Source organism: Capra hircus, chromosome 20, assembly GCF_001704415.2.
Source record: "Capra hircus breed San Clemente chromosome 20, ASM170441v1, whole genome shotgun sequence".
Lineage (NCBI taxonomy): Eukaryota > Metazoa > Chordata > Mammalia > Artiodactyla > Bovidae > Capra > Capra hircus.
The window spans coordinates 62,999,657-63,022,630 of record NC_030827.1 but is presented as its reverse complement, the minus strand read 5'-3'; the positions used below and the strand labels follow the sequence as shown (position 1 = coordinate 63,022,630).

The 22,974-nt window shown below is 47.0% G+C and overlaps 1 protein-coding gene across 3 annotated transcripts; it reads right to left on the bottom strand.

The window, feature by feature from the left end:
* Positions 3,644-22,913, bottom strand: FAM173B (family with sequence similarity 173 member B). 3 transcript variants are annotated; one of them, XM_013972873.2, is made up of 5 exons: positions 22,742-22,913; positions 15,851-16,140; positions 15,032-15,169; positions 13,138-13,188; positions 3,644-5,239 (listed from the first exon to the last, which is right to left on the bottom strand). In XM_013972873.2, the coding sequence occupies exons 1-5, from the start codon at positions 22,755-22,757 to the stop codon at positions 5,069-5,071; spliced, it is 666 nt and encodes a 221-aa protein (XP_013828327.2). In that variant the 5' UTR covers positions 22,758-22,913; the 3' UTR covers positions 3,644-5,068. The 3 variants fall into 3 exon arrangements, with proteins under 3 accessions (XP_013828327.2, XP_017921038.1, XP_017921039.1); XM_018065549.1 differs by lacking the exon at positions 22,742-22,913 and adding an exon at positions 17,797-17,901; XM_018065550.1 differs by lacking the exons at positions 3,644-5,239; positions 22,742-22,913 and adding exons at positions 7,186-7,242; positions 17,797-17,901.

Genomic DNA, 22,974 nt, shown 5'->3' with positions numbered 1-22,974 from the left:
TCACAAAATAACCCCGTTCCTAAACGGAGTTCTTCAAGGAACCGACACTCTGTTGAATCCAATGAAGAGGGAGCTGGGACATCCCAGAAACAGTGACAGCTCCCCCAGCCACCCAGAGGTCGGTGGTCGAGGGCCGGCATCTGGTAGGAGCTCCCACCCCCCCAGGCCCATGGCCAGCCCCCTGCACTGAGCCCCTGACCAAAGAGAAGCCTGTCTCTTGTCTCTCACACCTTTCCAAGGTCCTCTGACCTCAACTTCCTGACCTGAGCTCCCACTTGACGGTCCCCAATCCTCCTGTTCCTCAATTAAAATTCTCAACACAAAACTCCACAGCTCAGCTCCCGTCTCAGATGCCAAGCCTGGTCAGACAAGCTGGGGAAGGGTCGAGGGGGGTTCCTGGTCTTCAGAAGGCTGCTCCTGGGACAAGGTCCCAAGGTCAGGCGATGTCAGAAGGGAGTGAGGTGTCATTAGTGACCTGTTTCCATCAGAGGCTTCAGAAACAGTCCCCCGGGTTAATCAATGCCCAGTGAACCCGACCACGTCCTCTCCAGCTGAGCCCTTGATGGGTTGTAGATTCCAACCTCCTTCTCTGCTCCTGCACATTTCCCAGCTGGAGATTCTGGTACGTTTCTCTTTACTTGCCTGCGCCCCAACAATTCAACTACCTTGTCAGCACATCCCAAGGTAGTTGTGTTTGGGGTGCTGAGTTCTGTGGAGTTGTGCGACTCACCTTCACAGCTGAAGCCTGTCTTGATGCCTCCCAGACCCCAGAGGTTGGCAGACAGGACGCAGGCGGCCCTGCCAGGACTGCGGAGCTCGTCATCAGCCCAGGTCTCAGCACTCAGGCTGCTGGAGGACGGATCTCTTCTGCAACATCTCCACCCAGTGGCCGGCCTGCCTCGGCTCCAGCCTCTCCAGGGACCAGCGACTCAGCAGGTCCTGCAAGGCCTTCATCCTAAGCGTGAACTTCACATCTGTCCGGCTCCCACCCGATGACCCCAGTTCATACCACGGAGCCACGGAACAGGTCGAACTGCAGAGAAGCAGCCAACTGCAGTAAGACCCTGAGCTCCCAAGGCGGGCTGTAACTGAGCAAGTTAATGATCACACACACACACACACATACACACACAAAGGGGAGGGGGGGTTTGTAACTGAGCAAGTTAGTGATCACACACATATACATACACACACACCAGAGCAGTTTGTAACTGAGCATGTTAATGATCTCACACACATACATACACACACACACACACTGGAGTGGGCTGTAACTGAGCAAGTTAATGAATACTCACACATACATATACATACATACACACATACATATACGCACACATACATACACACACACGGGGGCAGTTTGTAACTGAGCAAATTAATGATCTCACACACACATATACACACACACACACACACTGGAGAAGTTTGTAACTGAGCAAGTTAATGATCACACACACTCATACATATACACACACACACACACACACATACACCCACCCTTGGCTAAAAAGGAAAAATAAATACAGTGCCACCTCCCTGAAGACGAGACCAGGACGCTCCCAGTGCACGGACACCGCACGGCCGTGTTGTCACTTTCCTTTCTGCTGCTGCTTGGCAACCCTGTAAACTCTGAGGGATCTTTCCTCCGAACTCTCTCATCCAAGGTAAATACCACAGCCTTATATTTTTTAATATAAATCCACTTATTTTTTGGCTGCACTGGGTCTTCGTTGCTGTGTGGGGGCTTCCTCTAAGTTATGGCCAGCAGGGGCTGCCCCCCAGCTGCAGTGTGCAGCTTTCTCATAGAGGTGGTTTCTCCTGTGGCTCACAGGCCCCAGGCACGGTCTTGGCACGTGGACTCCACAGCTGTGACACAGACTCAGCTGCCCCTTGGCATGCGGGATCTTCCCAGACCATGGATCGAACGCGTGTCTCCTGCGTTGGCAGGCGGATTCTTTATCACTGAGCCACCAGGGAAGCCCACATCACCACCTCTATGACTGTGCCTCTTTCGGTGTGTTCTCAAGACCCTTTACCATCCAGAATTCACTGTTTCTCAGAGCAGTTTCTTCTCTTCCTTTCTCTATTTCCAGTTCTTTCTATCACCCACGTTAGTCCAGGGACAAACTGTGTTCAAAGCATCCCCTCCGTGAGTGTCAGGAGGGGAGATCCAGAGAGAAGATCCCTCCCACGGAGGCCGCCTTCACTAAGAGTGTCCACCCACAGTTTCCAACCGACCGGGAGCTTACTCGGCCGCGCTCATCAGGGCAGTGGGCTGGTTTCCTGCCCTTCCCGGTGGGTTCCCAGGAGAGTCCTCTTTAAGCCAGGCTCCCTCTCACTTCCCTTCCTCGCTGGGGCTAAGAAAATGTTGGCTGGAGCACAAACAGGTCTGGGAAGGGCTGGCACGGCTCTTCTCTGCGCTGGCTGGTCTCAGTCAGATCAGGCCGCTCTGACCGATACCACAGAAAGGGGCTGAAACACCAAGTGTCTACTTCTCACTGTCCCGGAGGCTGGGGAGTCCAGGATCAAGGTGCTGACTGTTGTGGGGTCTGGTGGGGGCCCTCTTCCCGCTGTGACCTTCTGTGGTGGACAGGGCGAGGGAGCACTCTGGGGTCTCTTTCATCAGGGCACGAATCCACCCTCATAACCTAAAGCCAAGGCCCCCCTTCCTGATGCCAACACACTGGGGAGGTTAGGATTTCAACACAGGAAACAAACATGCAGCCCATAATAGCTCCTCTATCTGAAGGGCAATCCAAGGTGAGTTCTTCCCTTCCTTTCCCCAAGTCCTTTCCAAGCCTGAGAAATCATCTCTCCCCCAACAGAACTCCCCAGGAGCAAGGATACAGTGGAGATTCTGCTTCCCATGTCCCTAAGAACAAGATGCTCTCACGGGATGTCGGCTGTGAAGGCCGGGCCCAAGGTCATAGACCCCGTGACTTGGTATGATTCCTAAACGCCACTCTGAGAGCAGGTGGGAGTTCCTGGGGGCTTGCCATCCCTCTGGAACACTTCAGACACACCTTCCAACCTTGCCAGCAGGCTTCCCCCCTCACTCCTCCTGTCTCCATCAGACTGCTGAGGTTGCAAATATCATAGCACCCGTGAAAGCGGCTTAAGAACAACATGGGTTTATCATTAACAAGGTAGCCTGAGGGCTTCCCTGGTGACTCAGCGGTGAAGAATCTGCTTGCCAATTCAGGAGACATTTGATCCCTGGGTCAGGAAGATCCCCTGGAGGGGGAAACGGCAATCCACTTCAGTATTCCTGCCTGGGAAATCCCAAGGACAGAGGAGGCTGGAGGGCTACAGTTCATAGGATTGCCAGAGTCAGACAGGACTCAGCAACTGAACAACGAACAGCCCTCTACAGCCCCAGTGGGGGACAAGACACACCACACAACCAAGGAACGTGCTTCTGGTCTGTCTGCTCGCCTGTCGAGATTTAAGGAGATTCCTGCCGTACGCTCTGATGAATGTCCACAATATCCCACCCTCTCACCCCAGACACACTCACTTCTTGTTACACCATCACACCGCTTACGTCTTCCAGAGAATTCACACATGGTAACATTCACTCACCTGTTTGTCTCTCTTCTAGAACATAAACCCCGTAAGATCTGGGGACTTGCACATCACCCACCATTGAATCAGAAAAGTTTATTGCACAGCAGACAGTCAATAAGCATTTGTTGAATGAATGAGTCCCAACTTGCTGCTCGTGAAAGTGAAGATTATCAAACTGATCATATTTTTATCAGTTTAGTTAAAAATGCAAACCATCTCATTTTATCAAACCTCTCTTAAGATGGTTTGGTGTTCAGGTTTCAGGTGTAATATTACTGGGAGTTTAATTCCTTTCTGTGATACATGGGGATTGTGCGAGCCAAGTCAATATTCATTTTTCAGATGTGTAAAGTTTATCTACTAACATTCAAAGGTTTTCCTTGACGTGTCTTTATCTAAATTAGTTAAGTCTCTTCTCACAAATGAGAAATATTAAATAAATGGCTGCTTTAATAAAATAAAGAGGTGACTAGCAGAAATAATCTGTAGCTTCTGTGAACAAGCTTTTCTTTAGTGTCTGAAATAATAAACACCACTTACAGGCCTCAGACTCCATGCTGAGAGTTCTACAGATCGGTCTCCAGCCCCCTGTTCAGCGTTTAACTATCCAAACGACAGCGATGCTCAGGAAACCGAGGCCCAGCCACTTGGACAAGGCCCTGCTGCTGCTGAAGCAGGGCTCTGAACCCAGGTCTGCCTTACCAAAGCTCAGGATGGTTTATTTCACTATCAAATCATACCAACTATTCCACCACAGTTCATCAAATCTGAGACTCTGCCAACAGCGACTGACATACAACTGTGCCATGAAGTGCCACACTGCCAATTAAGTTACAAAACACCATCAACTGGAAGATATGTCACAATTCAGAAATGTTAAAATGTGTATGTATGTACACAGATTTATACACACATATAGATCTTAGATTGACAAAATACAGTAATCCAATAGCCTTGGAACAAGTTATTCCAAAAAAGGTGTTATAAAATATAACACTTCTCCAAACCTTTAGAAAATTAATCTTGTCCTGAAGTACAGAAAGAAAGAAAAAAAAAGAGTGATAAATCTAAAGTATGAATAAAGTTATAGGAAACAGCAACCATTTACAATACATTCCCTCTTTAAAACTTATTTCTTGTCATCTGCAGCATCCAATCATATCCTTCACAACGTGCAGAGCTGCTAACGTCTTTCCCAGCCATCAGCATGAGCACAGCCTACTCGAATCTTCTCACGGCCAAGTGCGTGAAGAGTGGTGAGCACAGTTGTTGGCGTACACCGCAAAAAGGGCTTTTCATCTACCTGCTGGCCTCAACTTCTGCTTATTTGCTCCAAAAGTCAGGGAAAGTAACTGTCATTTCTCATTCCACAGTGGTGAAAAACATAATCTTTGCTGAAGACACAGCCTTAAGTCCCTAGAAGATCAAAGACTCCAACACCTCAGAAAACTCTGGGTAGAGGCTGTATGGGAACGACCAACGGGAAGCGCACGGGTCTTCAGGGCCTCCCACCTCCTCCCCTGAAAGTGCGCGCGTCGTAGGCCCACACGGTGTCTATCCCCTCCCCCGTGACCTGCGCCGGGGTCCAGTGCGGGAAGGGGAAGCGGCAGGCGATGACCCGCGCGTCGTCCTGAAGCTCGAGCTCCAGCTTCTCCTCCAGCGGCGCCATCTGCGGAGAACAACAGCCATCATTTCAGGGAGCAGGGGGTCACACGAAGGGGCTCTTCAGTGTCCTTCTGTGTCCCTGAAAATATCTGTGCCAAATTATTGATTGTAAAACAGAGCACTCCTGGGCGACAATCCACCAAAATACAGAAGTCACGTGAACCACCGTTTTAAGACTATTTTCTATCATCAAATATAAAATCTGTCATTTTTAGCAAATGTGTATCACAGATTTCTACTTTCCTAACTAAAGAAACATGGAATTAGACCATGAAAAAAATACACATTCTACCAAATTGAAATATGATCAAACATTTCACAATTCTTTAAAAAAGATCCATAACATACCAATAATTAATTTCTTTATAGTCAATATAATTTACGAAAAGTAAAATTCTCTTACGTATCACTTATACATAACTTTATAAGTAATCTATTTGTGAAGTAAGAGTTTTACTAAAAGTACTGACACTGTGATTATATTAGCAAATTAACAGCTGCTTAAAATTTTATCTTCAGGTCCTAAAAATATATTACCAGCTTCACCTCTTAAATATATTTTTCTCTATTCTTTTATTATTTTCAAATAATTTCAAATTTACAGGAAGGATACAAGAATAGAGCAAAAGAACTCCTATATTCCTTTACCCGGGCTCACCAGTTTTCAACAGCTTGTCACAGTTGCTTTATCTGACTTGCTCTACACCCCTCTCCCTCAGAACACTTTTTCTAAACCATCTGAGAACAGGCTGCCTACAACATGCCCCTTTACTCCCTGGTACTTCAGTGTTTCCTGAGAAAGAGCCTCAACACAGTTATCAAATTCAGGAAACTTTGTATCCCAACAACAATCATCCCAACAGCACCCGACCAAATGCCCAAGGAGCGTCCTTCACACCTCCCCCTAGTCCAGGGTCGCACAGTGCACAGAGCTGTAACGGCTCCTTGGCTTCCTTGAATCTGGAACAATCTCTCACCTTTCTTTGTCTCTCATGACAATAACCTCCTTTAACAACACAGGCCAGTCGACTTGAAGCAGTTGATCAAATACATATTCCTGTATATGGTCAATGATTGTAATGGTGTAACTCTAAATATGGGAAGATACAAGAGGGAGTTTTGCCCGGACATGACAGATTGAGTAAGACAGCTGGTCCAGAGCCCCCTGGTTGCTGCTGATGGACCTAGTTCAGTGCACGCTGAGTGAGCCGCCTGCAAAATCTTCGCTGGCCCTTGGAATGAGCCTTCCTAGCACTGTCAGATGAAACGGTCATGAAAAGCCTCCCAAAGGATGGTCGAATTTACGACCATGAGTAGGCCCTGTTGACTGCAAACTGGCATTTGCCACCTACCTCTACAAGGGTTAAATCACATGCTGCTGCAGCTTCTGACAGCCAACACCCCCTGAAGGGAGTTCAGGTTGGACAGCAGAAAGGAGGCACTCTGTGCTCGGGAAAAACTGACAGGACATGCCTTCAGAGAGACAGGTATCTTCAGGAGCTGATTTCATGAGCCCAATTCTTGCACCTCCTCATATCTAAAAAAGCACTAAAATCCTTCATGGTGATGACTGTCTCTTGTGACCAGCAGAAACCTTCTGCAAAAAAAAACGTATGTGCTTGACTATAAGTATTCCTCTTTCACCAAAATCACATAAATACTACCCTATCCCTCTGCCTCTTTGGAACAGTTTCTCAGAGCGATCTGAGGGGCTGTCTCCCAGGCTACAGTCCTCATTTTGCCCCCAAATAAAATTTTAACTCAAAAAAAGAAAAACAAAAGGATACAGGCGAGTCCCTCGGGCGTCTGCTTGTGATGTGCGGTGTGTGTGTCCATGGCAACAACCCAGCAGAGGGGTTGTGAACTTGGCACACTCGAGAGTCCTGAGCCTGTGGGGTCCTTCTGCTTTGAGGGTGACATACCACTCGGCTGAGGAGGCATCTCAGTGTCTCCACAGTGTGGTTACTATTCCTCCTTCAAAATGAACACCATACTGTGGGCAGACACCTGGGAAGATGTGAATGTCTTGTTACTCGTCTAACTGTCCCCCAGTGAGTGCTGCGTTCTCGATGACTCTGCCTGAGTCCATTTCACCACACAGGTTGAAAGCGGCCACTTGCCAAGTCCATCCTTCCTTTCAGATCAACAGTCAGAATCTCAAGGAAGAGCTTTCCCCCCGCTGTCTCCATCACTGTAAGCATGATGGATTCATCACGGATTCATCAACGGGTTACGATCCGCTGTCATCCTCATTTCTTCTAACACTCAACTTGTCCGGTTTGGTCACCTGGAGCCCCTCAAGCTGGCTTCTCTCCTGTGCATGTGCCCCGACCAAACCTTCTGGGCGCTTCCTCACATTCAGACTCAACTAAATGTTCCAGGCTTTCACATCTTCCCTTCCCAGCCCCGGGATCAGCCACTTCTCAAACATTCCTGGTTCCTCTGAGTGAGAAGCAATGTTTCGAAACCGAGACCTGTGCAAAAGCTACACTCTTTAAAAGTAATTAAGCTGGACTTCCCTGGTGGCTCAGGTCCAACAAGGCTTTGGCCCCTTCCCGGTGATCTCAGTACCCCCTTGGCTTCAGCTCCTGGGCGCGGATGCCCCAACGAGCCCCCTACCTTGAGCCAGACCTCCGGGCATGTGCTGCTGCCCACCTGACATGCCTGCATGTGTCAACCCACACGTGTCCAGACTGTATGTGCCAGATAGGACTCTGCCTGCCCATGCAGGGGACACGGGTTTTGATCCCTAGTCCAGAAGATTCCACATGCCACGGAGCAACTAAGCGCACGTACCACAACTACTGAGCCCGTGAGCTTTAACGACTGAAGCCCGCGCACCTAGAGCCTGTGCTCACAACAAGGGAAGCCACTGCAATAAGAAGCTTGTGCACCGCAACTAGGGAGGAGCCCCCGCTCGCCGCAACTAGAGAAAGCCCAAGCACAGAAATGAAGACCCGGCACGGACAAAAATTAATTAAAGTAATCTGTTAAATTAAGATGAACGAATTTTCTACGACAGTTTGATTCCTCACCTGTGTCTTTAAAAAGCGGTTTGGAAAAAAAATTCCTCTATATGACCTGTGGCTGGAGTGAGCCAAAATTCTGATTCTTTACTATAATCAAAACCGAGATAACAATAAATAAATTCCACTGAAGGATGGAATATTTTTATTCTTTTAACAGCTTGCAAAAGATTGCTCTTTAAACAAAAAAAAAAGCAAAAATTTTGTTCCTTGAGGGGAAAATTAAATAAGCAAAGAATAAGACAATATGTGTTTTTCCAAAATGTGAGGGGTTTCTTATGCTAATTTTGTTCATAAAAAGGACAACTGTAAATTTATTCAGATTACTATTCTTTTCTCTTTTACAGATCTTTTATTTCCAAATGACTGTCATATGCTAAGTCAAGATAAACCTATGAATGAAAGGCTCTATTTCAATCATAAGAAATTAACGGACTAAATTACACATAAATATGCAACAAACCTGGGTCTTGATATCTTACACAAAGAGAAGCCGTGATGTGTCATCTCCGCCTAATGAAACTCAAAGGAATTCATACAATTATACGTTTCAAAGTGACATGAACTCATCCTATTCTAATTACCTCTTCAAAACTTGAAACATAAGTTGAAACCAGCTAAAGGCACAAGACACAACAGCCAGGCCCGTCCACAGCTCTGAGCCACTGGGTCACTCCACCTCCCTTTCCTCCACCCCAACTCCTCTGCATCCTTTGCCGGGGGCCCCTCATGTGCTTGAGGCCAGGGCTCAGGTCCAGCAAGGCTTTGGCCCCTCCCCGGGTGATCTCAGCCCCCCACGGCTTCAGCTCCTGGGCGCTGATGCCCCACAAGTCCCCTACCTTGAGCCCAGACCTCCGGGTATTGGCCGCTGCCTACACATGTCACCCCACACATGTCCCAGACTGCGTGTGTCATGAGGAATTCCTGATCCCCCCACCCTACCCCTACGCAGTCTGCCTGCAGCTTCCCAGCTCAGCAGACTCCAGCAGCTCAGGTCAGACACCTCAGGGTGCCCCCCACTGGATCTGCCAGCTCACCTTGTTGTTCCTGTCCTCATCGAGCATCCAGAGTCTGACCACCTGTCACCGGCTTCTCCACCCTGGCACTGGCTTCCCCCACTGATGGCCTGCATGTCCGCAAGAGCTCAGACCCGTCTCCCAGCATCTCCCCCACCCTCTGTTCCCCACAGCAGGCCCTGTCCTTCCCGCCTGGCCCCCATCTCTCTCCCCCGCCACCCCTGCTCACCCCCTCCCACCACGACCACCTCCTCGCTGCCTCTGGACCCACAGGCACACACCCCTCAGCACCTTTCCTTTCGCAGAGGCTGTTCCTCGACCTGGAGCGCTCTTCCAGACATGGCCGCACGGCTCCCCCTCACTTTCAAAGTCCCCTCTTCGAAGACAGTCTCCCTCTCGCGCTTTGGTGAGCCCACAGCACTGACCCCCCTTACTGTACCACGGTCTACACTCCCGTCTCACTGAATACCTGCTCTCCCAACTAGCATGTAAATACCTTGGGGCAGGGATGTTTCCTTTTTCCTCTTTATTCACTGAAGCACTTGGACAGGGTCTGATGCTTAGTGACCCTGAGTGAGCACTTGTTCAGTGAAGGACTGAATGCAGGATGCACGGTCCTGAATGCTGTTTCTTTATCAGAGCACTGTGCAGCATTTTCACTCATGGATTCATAACAGAATTTGTAGCTGAAATTAAATGAGTCATCCTTTGAAGTTATGAAACTTAATAGCCCAGGGGAAGAGTGTACTTAACGCGCATGTTTATACCATATTCATCCATTCGTTTAACAAACATTTCCTAGGTGATCACTCTGAGCCAGGAGCTGGGAGTCTGGCAGAGCTCAACAGGTCTGCCCTGTCCCTGAGCTCACAGTGCAGTGCACACGGCCAACGCCACCAAAGCCATCACATGAGGAGAAGTGCAGTCACGTGTCCACAGGGAAGGGAACAAGCTTTGGAAATCGTGGTATCGGGGCTCATCGCACAGGGCAATCAAGGATGGCTTCTCGGAGGAAGAGACATCTGACCTGTGAGTGGTCAGCAGACGTTCACTAACCAGGCCCAGAGCTGGGGGGACTGGAGTCTCGGGGAGGACACGGCCCCACACAGTGTGGTCCAGCAGCCATGAGGAGGGCAGGGCCAGTGCACAGAGAGCTAGGGGCAGCCAGGTGCCAAGGCCAGATGGAAGGTTGGGCCTTATCATCGCTGGTTTAAAGCATGACCAAGTCACCGGAGGGTTTTCAACAAGGACACAACCTATCTGTCCCACCCTCCTCGTAGGTGAGTTCATAGTGAACGTGAAAGTGAAAGCTGTTCAGTCCTGTCTGACTCTTTGTGACCCAATGGACTGTGGAATTCTCCAGGCCAGAATACTGGAATGATTAGCTGTTCCCTTCTCCAGGGGGTCTTCCCAATCCAAGGATCGAACCCAGGTCTCCCACACTGCAGGTGGAGTTTTTACCAACAGAGCCACAAGGGAAGCCCAAGAATACTGGAGTGGATAGCCTATCCCTTCTCCAGCGGATCTTCTTGACCCAGGAATCGAACCGGGGTCTCCTGCACTGCAGGCGGATTCTTTACCAACTGAGCTATGAGGGAAGCCCCAGACATTAAACTGATAAGGACAGATACCACACTTGATCTTAGCCAAAAGCCTGAGAAGCGATCTCCCATCCAGGCACTGGTCTGCCAGGTCCAGTGGCACTCTCACTCCTGCTACCCTGGACACACACGCATGATGCAGGCTCGGGCCACTGTAAGCCGAGCGCTGCTGTGTAGAACTGTGAAGAACCGCCAGTCTGGCACCGGACACGCAAGGCTGTGAGGGACCGCCAGTCCAGCACCGGAGACAGAGATGAGGGACCACCAGTCCAGCAGCAGCAGGAGAGGGAGGCCACATAACACCAGGGTCTCGCCCTCTGACGCTCCCAAGGCCGCCTCCGGCTTCTCACAGCCCACGTGCACCCCAGCGGCCACAGGAAACCCTTCCTGCCATGCTGGCTCTGTCCAGCCATCAAGCCCCTACCGGGACACCGGCCAGTGTGCGGAGAAAGGAAATACGTTCTAACAGGAGATGGCATAATGGGCCCAGACAGCCTAAAAGAATTTTCCAGGGCTCTAAGGATCCCAAGGGCCGACCTGGCCCGACACCCCTGGCAGCCCCCTCCCTCCTCTCACTGTCTCCATGCAGGCAAGGCCTGGGGAGGGCAGAAAACAGGGACCTCCACCCGGGAAACCGAGCCTCCCAGACCCACCGAGGCCATCCGGGCCTCAGCACCCTGATCCATCCCCCTGTGTGGAGGACTCCAAGTTGGCTGAATCCCTCTTGTGCCAGGAGACGTGGGCACTTATTGCATTTCAGCTGCTTCCTTCTTCCTAGGAACGGTGAAATGCTGCAAGTGCCTTATTTAAGGTTTCTCTGTGTACAGAAGAATGGCCCATAATCGCAAAAGTATTTATCAAAATAACACTCTTCCCTTGGGTGAACAGTTCCCAAAACTGACCACACTTCAAATGCGGTGAGTAGCCAAGGAGCTGGAGCCGGGAGAAGGCCAGTGCTGCCCGCTGCTGGGACAGCACCTCGGGGCCTCTCATAACGGCACAAACATGCCAGCTTTCTATCTGTGTAAAGCATGGATTTTAAATTAAGGTTCTTTGCCTCAAAATGCCAATTATCCCAAAAGAATGCTCAAACTTCACAATAAGTAGGAAAAAAAAACCCATCAAATTCCATAGCAATTCTGATACTAAATACGTTTTTAGGTTTTTTTTTAAATGATCAGAGATCATGCCTTTCTACCTCTTTTCATTTTTATAACAAAAGTATAGACACCCAGGTTTCATCTTCATGTTAGGCTTGCTAAGAATCATGAACATACAGAATCCTATCACTTTAAAGAGTATCTAACAAAAGCACTTCTAAATACTTTTTTAAAAAAAGAGAGAAAAAAGCAGTTCACTGAAAATTCTAACAGAAAAAAATGTCTCCAGCATGAGATATCTTAAGGAAAAATTGAGATATGAATAAGAAAGCATAACAACAAAGTCCATTTTTTTTAAATAAAAACCGTATCACTTACTTAGTGGCATTTCGGCAAACAACAAAATCTGCCAGGATTACTATGCCTACAATTATAGAGCTTGAAAAGTGAAGGAGGATTTCTTTCTACAGTCAGTAAACCAACAATTACAATGAAAGCCTCCCATTCTGGTCATCTTTCCAAAGGCTAAATTTAGGACCATTTGCAGTCCAATGCTGCAGCATTTTCACTTTCCAAAGTACAGAGTCAGAATTCAATACAAATCAGCCAACTGAGGTCAATGGAAACTAGTCAACGCTTGTGTGTGCATGCTAAGTCGTTGTGTTCAACTCTGTGACTCCACGGACAATAAATTGCCACACTCCTCTGTCCATGGAATTCCCTGAGCAAGAATAATGGAGTGGGTAGTCATTCTCTTCTCTAGAAGATCTTCCCGACCCAGGGATTGAACCCATGTTTCCTGCATTGCACACACATTCTTTACCACTGAGCCATCAGGGAAGCCCCCTCCCGTTAACTTTCCCAAGTGATTTCAGCTGGATATAATAAGTGAGCAACTGTGAAAACCCATTCACATTAGACACCAGGAGCTCATAAAGCAGTTTTCAGACTCAAATTGTTAGGGCTTAGGCAGATCCCTGAGACCTTCATCTAAAGCAGAACTTTTAAACTACAAGACTGAATCTTTCATGATTAAACTATTAAGGCCCTAAAGTACTTTGTTAAACCAATGATCTGTCATTCTGCACACGGGGGAGCAGGACAGAAACCCCCTCCTAACCTAGAAAAGACACTTGGGTGGCAGGAAGGGTGTACTCACCATCTGGGGCACGCCAAAGATAACAACATTTGAGTACTGTGAAAAGGTGACCTGAAGAGAAGGGAGAAACAATTCACAGATTAATTCTGGAAAGTCAAACATCAGCTTTACTTCAAAATGAGTAGCAATCTCCCATTTCAAAAAATGGTCCGTTTTCCAGAAAGAGACTCACAGACTTAGAAAACGAATTTCTGGTTGCCACTGGGGAGGGACGGTTAGGGAGTTTGGGATGGACATGTACCTACTGCTATATTCAAAGTGGATATCCAACAAGGACCTACTGCATTGCACAAGGAATTGTGCTCAATGTTATGCGGCAGCCTGGATGGGAGGGGAGTTTGGAGGAAGTGGATGCATGTATGTGTATGACTGAGTCCCTTTGGTGTCCACCTGAAACTGTCACAACATTGTTAATCGGCCATTGTTGTTATTCAGTTGCTAAGCTGTCTGACTCTTTGTGACTCCATGGACTGCAGCATGCCAGGCTTCCCCATCATTCACTACCTCCCAGAGTTTGCTCAAACTCATGTCCATTGAGTTGGTGATGCCAACCAACCATCTCATCCTGTGTTGCCCTCTTCTCTTCTGGCCTTCAGTTTTTTCCAGCATATATACCCCAATATATACCCCAATACAAAACAGAAGTTCGAAAAAATAGTGGGTTTTCACAAACAGTGGCCCTTTTTAAGATTTCCCGTGTTAATACTTTCACCCATGTTGGCTCATCTGTTACAGTTTTCCAGAAGTTTCTGCAGAAGCTATCCCAGCTCATCCTCACAGCCACTCCACCCAGGGCCACCCAGATCGATGGTCAGAAAAGCAGGGACTCACCAGTGACCAGTGGTGGTCACCCTGGTAGACTGGGCCATCTGCACCCCGACCCACTTTCTACTCTGCTCTACACCAAAAAAGCTTAGCAAGAACTCCAGGTTTTTCACAACCACCTGTTTCTCCTATGGAGTCATCCTTAGAATTCTGGTCCCCCTCCTCTTCTCTAAAACACTAAGTAAAAATGGCAATAAAATGGTCTTTAGTTGGAAAACTGGAGGGAAAAAGTGCTTCGCCAGTCAAAATTCTTATTACCCAATAAAAGTTTTATTTACTCTATAGAGAGATCATTTACGTATATATGGAATAAAAACCAAGGCAAACAAAACTCAAGTGAATTTTTATAAGCTACTGATGACACTATTACAAAGGAAAATTCTTATTTAAGAAAAAGCATTTTATGGAGCATTCCTATAGCAAAATTACAGGCATTTTTTAGAAAACAAGTAAACTTGGAAATATCTTATACTTTCTGAAGACACAAAGCAGCATCACAGCATGGCTGGTGGGTCCTTTCCTTTCTCCTGCACTGCTTCTGTCTCTCCCTAGGTATATATACACGTACACACATGTACCCACACACACTCTCAAATTAGCGTGCACACACTCACATATACACACACACATAAACACACATACACAAACTCAGACACAGTCTCAAACACACTCAGACACACGTATTTATATGTGCATATAAATACACACTCACACACACAAAACTACTTACCAAGAATGACATTAACAAGTTAATGCCTATAAGACATACAAGACTTACAAATGAGATTAAAAAAATCTTATCACTGCATGATAAAGAGAAATGAGAACATTTAAAATTGAGTAAATAAAGCCTTAGAAGTACTCACATGACCTGTAAAGTTATAAACCTTAAATTTCTACTCTAACGTAGGGCTGATTTGTAAAATCTATCAATTTAAAAGCTGTTCACATTTCATAATGCCGAAATATACACTTTAACTCTCTATTTTAATTCAGTTTTCAGTCATACTAATCAAGAATCATAAAGTTTGGGAGTGGAGTACTCTAGCATGCCCTCTGCCATACGTACCTTCCACAAGTCTGAGATGTAAAATCTGGCCGATGCCTGCACTCCTTCCCTCCAAGCGCGGTACCTGGAGTACCAGACGAGCCAGGGGTTCAACTCATAACCCACAGCTGTGAACCCTTCCTTTGCAGCTGCGATCACCTGCAGGGAGAGGCTGTATTCAAGATCAGAAAAAGACATGGAACTACCTACTTAAGTTGTTACTGTTGTTGAGTCCCTACATCATGTCCAGCTTTTTGCGAACCCATGGACGATAGCCTGTCAGGCTCCTCTGTCTGAGGGATTTTCCAGGCAAGAATATTGGAGTGGGTCACCCCTTTCCTCCTCCAAGGGATCTTCCCAACACAGGGATTGAACCCACAAGAAGCAGAATTAATTCAAAACCAACTACAGGGTTTTACAGAAAATTATTCAATACTAATGGAAGACTGAAATTTTTTTTTCCCAAAATACTGATTTTTTTTTTCCCTAGGAGTCATCCTTGGAAAAAAATGTAAAATAGTCAAACTACATGACTTAACATGTTTCTGTTGGCCTAAGTTTCTTAATGAACAATTTCATAATCATCAATCAATTGTTCTTTTTTACCAGACATCCAGAGCACTTTCCCCTTTAAGAACAATTAATCTGAGAAAAATAAATTCCAAAGTCCTGCTGAAGGACTTAGTAGTTCAGCCAAACAAACACAAAATTAAATGACTACTTTATTAGGCTATCAATTTAACAAGGCTTTGCATAAGCCTCATAAGAAATGTGAAACAAAAATTTTAAAACATAAAACCTAAGAAAACGTAAACCTTAAAACGTCTTCGAGTAACTCACAATACGTCCGTCACCACTACCAATGTCCACCAGGGGTCCGCTCCTGCATTGCAACATTTTCACAACATTTTCGATCTGTTTCGTAGTTGCAGGTACAAAAGGCAAACAAATTCTTCGGAGGGCTGGTGTTATAAATGGTGTGGCCACAGCATACACAGCCACCAGCGTCCCCCCAACAATGCCAGTAAATAAGGCCCCCCAGCTGCTTTTCTTCAAACTGCTGGCTTCAAGACTTGCAGGTGGAACGCATTCTGGTGGCCGTCCTTCTTCAAGTGTTGCTAGGTGTGTCCCTGGGTTGAGAGCAGAAAAAGATATATGAAACATCAAATCAGAAATCCAAGGTAGGGTTTCTTCCCCCACAGTTCTTATTAACAAATAAACTCGTGCCTTTTAAAGGCTAATTTTGCTCAAAACAATTGGAATTACAAATGTAGAATTCCACAATGAGTTCTAGAGTCTATCAACTAGTGTGTTTAACAGAAAATTATTCAATACTAATGGAAGACTGAAATCTTTTCTTTCCAACATACTGATTTTTTTCCCCCGAGGAGTCATCCCCGGAAAATAATGTGTTCAAATCTACTTATGAATCAGTATCGGTATGAATCAGTACCCATGGCATCACCAACTCAATGGACATGAGCTTGAATAAACTCCTGGAGATAAGACAGCAGGGGAGCCCGCTGTTCTGCAGTTCATGGTGTCACAAAGACTCGGACATGACTTAGCAACTAAACAACAATCCATTAATACAAATATTAACCATGCACTCTGTATTTTTGTGGTTCAGAACAAAACTTCATAAAAAGCATAAAAATGTCTAATCATTATCCTATTTCAAATAGGAAGAAAGCATTCTACATCAAAATTGGTCAGGCATCAAAAATCCAGTGGTACAAATTCAATTCTGAAGTTAACAGAGGAGACAAAATTTTACTAAAAATCTTAAATAGCCATGGTAATAAGGAGATTTTTAAAGCAGATCCATGAAGGACAAAAAAAAAAAAACACACTCATTTCAGTGCTATCACAGTAGAGAATAAAACAAATTCTAATCACTGATTACCAAGGGAATAAATGGTACCTTAAACATCCTCCTGAGTTTTATGCTTTAGAATGTATTCGTAATAGGATCTCACATTTTTTACATTGAAATTTATTTGAAATTAATTCTGAAATGGATTAACGATGGGCACAGCACAGAGAGTAAGGGCACTGCTACAGAGCCTGCCGAGGTCGGATCCTGGCTCCACCCCTTACTAACAGCTGTGACCCTTCACCTCTCGGAACCTCAGTCTCCTCATCTGTAAAGTGGGGATCACGGGATCATTGTGAGGATGAGACAAGGGGATACAGGAAGAGCATGCACAACAGTGCGCAGCACTGGAACCCCACCGGAACAAGACCACCGTGCCCCAAACCAAGCTCTCCATCTAGCTGAGGCGCTAATGCCAAGACCACGGGAATCTGTAGACAAACAGAGTAAGAGGAAGGGGCACACAAGTCTCATCGTTTGAAGACATTAGTGTCCACAGTTTCTGTTCAAAAGGTCACTGTGTTTAGTCTCCCACTGCTGCGATAAGAAATTACCATAAACTAGGCAGGCTAAAAACGATACACGCTTATTAAAGGTACAGTTCTGGAGGTCAGATTTTGAAACAGGGTGGGCATGCCTGTCCTTTCTGGAAGCCCTAGGGTACTGCGGGCCACCCGCACTCCTCGGCCAGTGGCCCCACTCCAGTCCAGCCACCGGCACCAGAAGACACTTCCTCTGACACCCCTGCTCCCCTTTCCTTCTTAAAAAGGAATCCTTTCCTGGAGAGTACACTGGGCCACCCAGACAGGCCAGGACAAGCCTCCCGTCTTGAAATCCTTCACTCAACCACATCCGCCAAGCGGCTCAGGCAGCGTCCTCACAGGTGCTGGGAAGTAAGACTTGGACTTACTTCTGCTTACCATCCCGGGGTGTGCATGCTCACTCAGCCGTGTCTCACTCTTTGCAAGCCCATGGACTGCAGTCCACCAGGCTCCTCGATCCATGGAATTTTCCAGGCAAGAATACTGGAGTAGGTGCCATCTCCTCCTCAGGGGATCTTCCTGACCCAGGGATCGAACCCGCATCTCCTGAACTGGCAGGCAGGCTCTTTACTCGAGCCGCCCAGAGGAGCCCATGAGATGCGGTAACTTACCGCAACTGAGGTGAGGCCCAAACGTGGGCTCAGGACACACCAGAAGCCCGCGGCTGACCCACCCCAGCACCTCCCGCTCGGCGTGGCTTTGTTCTTGAAGGCTGGGGTCTCCTAAAGCGAGTTTTACAACTGGTGTCATGGCAGAAGACCAACTCAGAAACAGTAACAGAAGCCTACTCGCAGTGCCAGTGATGGAGGTAAAATTAGAGTAGAGTTTAGAAAAGTGATGGTGTTTGATAGAAAGCAAGAGTTTTAAGTACATTCGCATTCATACTTTTCAGCATTGCACGGAGGAACTTAACATGCTAATGGAAGAGCATTTGATTTTTTTCTTTTTTAAAGGCAGGCACGTCTGCCTTGCCTTGTATGAACGAAGTCCTTCTGCCGGTGTTTCAACTGTAGAGGACAGTGATCGTAAAGATCTCAGTCACACAGCTCTGGAGTCTCAGAACTCAGAGTTGTGTACCACGAGATGAGTTGTTGGGGCTTCCCTCATAGACCAGTTGGTAAAGAATATGCCTGCAATGCAGGAGACCGGGGTTCGATTCCTGGATTGGGAAGATCCCCTGAAGGAAATGGCAACCCACTCCAGTACTCTTGCCTGGAGAATCCCATGGACAGAGGAGCCTGGTGGGCTACAGTCCACAGAGTCACAAAGAGTTGGAGACGACTGAGCGACTGAGCACTCAGTGGGTATGGGCCTCCAGAGTCACAAGAGCCAATTCCTTAAATCCACCACCAGTTAAATTTAGAACGTTTTCATTACTTCCATAGGATGAACCCTTATGCTTCAGCCATTACCCTCATCCTCCCTGCCCCCTCTAACCCTGCTGCTACTGCTACTGCTAAGTCACTTCAGTCGTGTGACTCTGTGCAACCCCATAGACGGTAGCCCACCAGGCTCCCTTGTCCCTGGGATTCTCCAGGCAAGAACACTGGAGTGGGTTGCCATTTCCTTCTCCAATGCATGAAAGTGAACGTGAAGTCGCTCAGTCGCATCCGACTCTTAGCAACCCCATGGACTGCAGCCCACCAGGCTCCTCCGCCCATGGGATTTTCCAGGCAAAAGTACTGGAGTGGGGTGCCATTGCCTTCTCCCCTCCAGCCCTAAGCAAACACAAATCTACTTCCTGTCTCTAAAGCAAGCAGACTTTCCTGCTGTGTAACACTGGGAGCTCAGTGCGGTACTCGAGACAACCTACAAGGGTGGGATGGGATGAGGTGGGCTGTGAAGTTCAGGAGGGAGGGGACATACGTATGTCTGATTCACGTTGTTGTATGGCAGATGCCAATACAATACTATAAAGCAATTATCCTCCAATTAAAAATAAACTAAAGAAAGAAGACTTTCATGAAATCACGCAGCTCGTGGATCTTGCGGTTGACTCTTCACCTAGTGAGTGATTCACCCCGGTGTGGCACTTTATCGCACCAGTGCTTTATTTCTCCTTACTGTCAAACAATATTCCACGGTATGGACAGCCCACATTTTGTTTCCCAACTATCTGCTGATGGATCGTTTCTCTAGTTGGGCTTCGCTGGTAGCTCAGATGGTAACGGATCCGTTTCTCTAGCGAGCATAAGCCAATAGGCAGCTGATTAGATAAACTCAAGTCAGAGGACCCAAACAACTGTTTCACCTGTGTAGACATGTGCTCTTCAACTTAACCAGCAAAAAGATGTAATAAAGCGCTCCTGGTCTCCAGGGCACCCCTTTAGCCTGTGTGAATGGTGGGTTATACTGAGACAGTTACCAAGCGTACGAGATGCTCTAACGTGTACCAAAGGCGGTGGGGAACATGAGAGGTGGTGGACGAAAGGCTGATCCCAATGATGGAACAGGAAAGGTGAGGGTAGAAACAGGATTTCAGCGGGACCTAAGCGTACAGGTCTCCCACGCTGTCCAAAAGCAGTGTCTCTGTGAAATAAGCCGAACGGAATTAAAGTGAAGAAGCAATTACCTTAGGGCACGCCTTGCTAAGGGATGCACAGAACACATCTAGACAGACCACAGGTGCTAACGGACAGGGATCAGCGCTGTGGCGGCTGGATGCTGAGTGTGGTTCCCAGGAAAGAGCCCCTCGGGGTGCTCTAGCCCCCAGGGTGAATGCTGCCCCCGGGGACAGCTCAGAAGGCAAAACTCAGAAGGCCACTTCCCTTGTCCCCTTTTAGCATGAAAGTGAAAATCCTCTTTGGACTTCGGTTTGGGAAAAACAGGTACTAATGTAGGTTTTTCATAAAACCAAAGTGGTGTAAAGTTTAAAAAAGCAGGGGAGGCTTCTATTGAAAAAGGGACATTCTCAAAAGAAGGCTGCCTTGGAAATCAAGGTAAGGCAAGCCAAACAGTGTTTGGGGAGTATGGGGTGTGAGTCCCTGACCACCAGGCTAAACTTGTCCTTTATTCATACACACTGGGATGAAACTTTCTGGGCAAAGGCAATACACTTTGGTTTTAAAAAAGGCAACACCAGCAGCAATGTGTCGCTTGATGGTATCACGCACTTTTCTGCCTCCAGTCTCTACAGCTACAAGTCTTTCAACATCACAAAAATTTACATAAACTTTTGAAGAAGTTACTATGTAAATCCAAACTATATATCCAAAATATTGCTATTATCAGTTCAACAAAAAATATACTGACCTTTACCAGTGAAAACCAGTCACTAAAGATTAAAAACTAAAATCAAGACTGCTTCTACATAGTGGAACTACATGTAACCTTGTTCTGTGTTTCTCAAGTCTCCTGTAAACATGTTATCATACTTTCATAATTTAAACGACTTAAAACTAAAAAGAAAAAGCCAAAAAACTAGCCACACCATATTTCGAGGCCACTCTTGCCTAAGACAGCCAACATTCTTGTCTATGGAGTGTTTCTCTCTAAATAAATCCACTTCTTACCCATTAAAAAAAAAAAGACAGCTTCTACAAATCTCTAAATCTTTTTGATGCAGTGTGTTAGATTAAGTCTACTCACTGTCATATAAATAAATTACACAAGATTTCCATCACATGCGCTCTTTAGATGGGAGCTGTGGGGGACCACTGGCTATTTCTGTTGAGGGGTTGGAGGGAGCCAGTCCTTGAGATGAAGACCCAAAAAAGTGACTTCTGATAATAGTTGAAGACCTCAATTTTCAGGGACAAGTTTGGGTCACCTAGAGCAAGAGGCACAAAAAGGTACAAGGTTCTTATTCAAGTCAAAGTAAAATGGCCAGGAAAAAAGGAGAGGCCTTTCCGGGATTATGACCTGCCATTTGTGTTTAAAGCGGGGGTTTGTATTTGCACGTCACTATCTTAGGGCTATCCACTGTGTACTTTCATATACATACAGGATGAAAAACTACAGCATATATTTTACGTCCCTTTAACGTGCATTATTTTGTCCACTGGAGAAGTCTCTCCTGTACTGGTCTAACATCTCTTGTATCTTTTTGAAATACAGAATGTACTGATACTAGAAAAAAAAAAATTTCCCCATGTTTTGACGGAAAATAAAGATAAATTGCATAGCAGACCTCACTAGACATTCCCTGCACTACACGACAATCTAAGGAGCCAAATGGATTGCAAGATTCATCACTGTGAACGAGGAAACACTGAACTGGCCAAGCTAAAATGAATTGAGACCTGACTCCAGAAGTTTAAACGTCCTTGGAGCATCACTCAAGTGGGCCAAGCTAAGAAAAGGTTAAATGATCACCACTGGCTCCAGTGACAAAACCCGTTCCTAACTGTCAGGCCACGGTTAAATGTTATAGCCCCACACATTCAACTTCTGAGCAAAACAATAAAAGGCTAGGAATAATACAACAGGGAAAGCCCCTGTTCTATGGCAGCCAGAATGGTGGGAGGCTGGAAAGAGAAAGTCGCTCCGTCGTGTCCGACTCTTTGCGACCCAATGATCTATACAGTCCATGGCATTCTCCAGGCCAGAATACTGGAGTGAGTAGCCTTTGCCTTCTCCAGGAGATCCTCCCAACTCAGGGATCGAACCCAGGCCTCCCGCATTGCAGGCGAATTCGTTACCAGCTGAGGCTGGAAACCCACAACAAATCAATTTAAGCCTACAAGCGATTAGGTCGTAATCAGCGCTCTGAAGAAAAAGCATCTGGAGGGATTCTGAGGACCTGGGACTTCGCTAGGGTTGCCAGGAAAAAACTTTCAGAAGCAGCACAACTCCGGGCTTCAGGGGGTGGAAATTCAGTGCAAGGCCAGGTCCATTTTCTTCTTAGGAGCTGCGTTAACTCTGGGCTAGTTACCGAAGTATTTGCGCAAAACAAGTGATCTCTTACACATAGCTTGCCAAGGGTCAGGCACGGTTCTCCCTCAACCCGTAAAGAGAGATGCTAGTGTTATTATTGCCATTGCTGCAGACAGGTCACTTCCCCAAAGACGCAGCTAGAAAAAGAAGCGGAGCTGTGATTCCCCAACCGGGACAGCGGGACTCCAGGGCCCGCGTGTTGGAATATCGTGCCGAACTGAATGAGTTATTCGCCGCTAGGCGCTTGAGAACAGCTCCGGGCGGGCAGAAACCAGGGCCAAGCACAAGCACGCACCGCAGGTGCGAACACTGAGCACCGAGCGCCAGGATCCCCCGCCCGCCGCGCCCAATTCGGACACGGTGCTTCGGGGACTGACCGCGAACCCCACGTCGCGCCCGCGCCCCAAAACGCCCACTCCCGCGCGCGGGGGGCCTCACCGCCTCCTCCATCCATCGCGAGATTTCCGGCAGTTAGAAAGCCGGAAGTGGACTCTACCACCTTCCCAGAGCCGGGAGGGGAACGAGGGAGAAAATAATGTTCTAAGTAAATGAGCTCCTCGTTGGGAAACACTATCAAGAAACAGTCAATTTTCGAGCTTTAATGAATGTCTGATTTACATATATTCCTAGCTTTTGGATTCTAAAGTTCCCGTTCTGTCTTCAAACTTCCA

Bases quoted from the DNA above. Each gene is read 5' to 3' on its own strand.
- FAM173B (XM_018065549.1), bottom strand. From the start codon at position 17,890: ATGGATCGAGGAGCCTGGTGGACTGCAGTCCATGGGCTTGCAAAGAGT. The intron at 16,141-17,796 runs GTAAGTCCAAGT...CTCTCAACCCAG, and splicing joins CCCCGGGATGGTAAGCAGAA to GGACACACCTAGCAACACTT. The intron at 15,170-15,850 runs GTGAGTTACTCG...CTCTCCCTGCAG, and splicing joins GTAGTGGTGACGGACGTATT to GTGATCGCAGCTGCAAAGGA.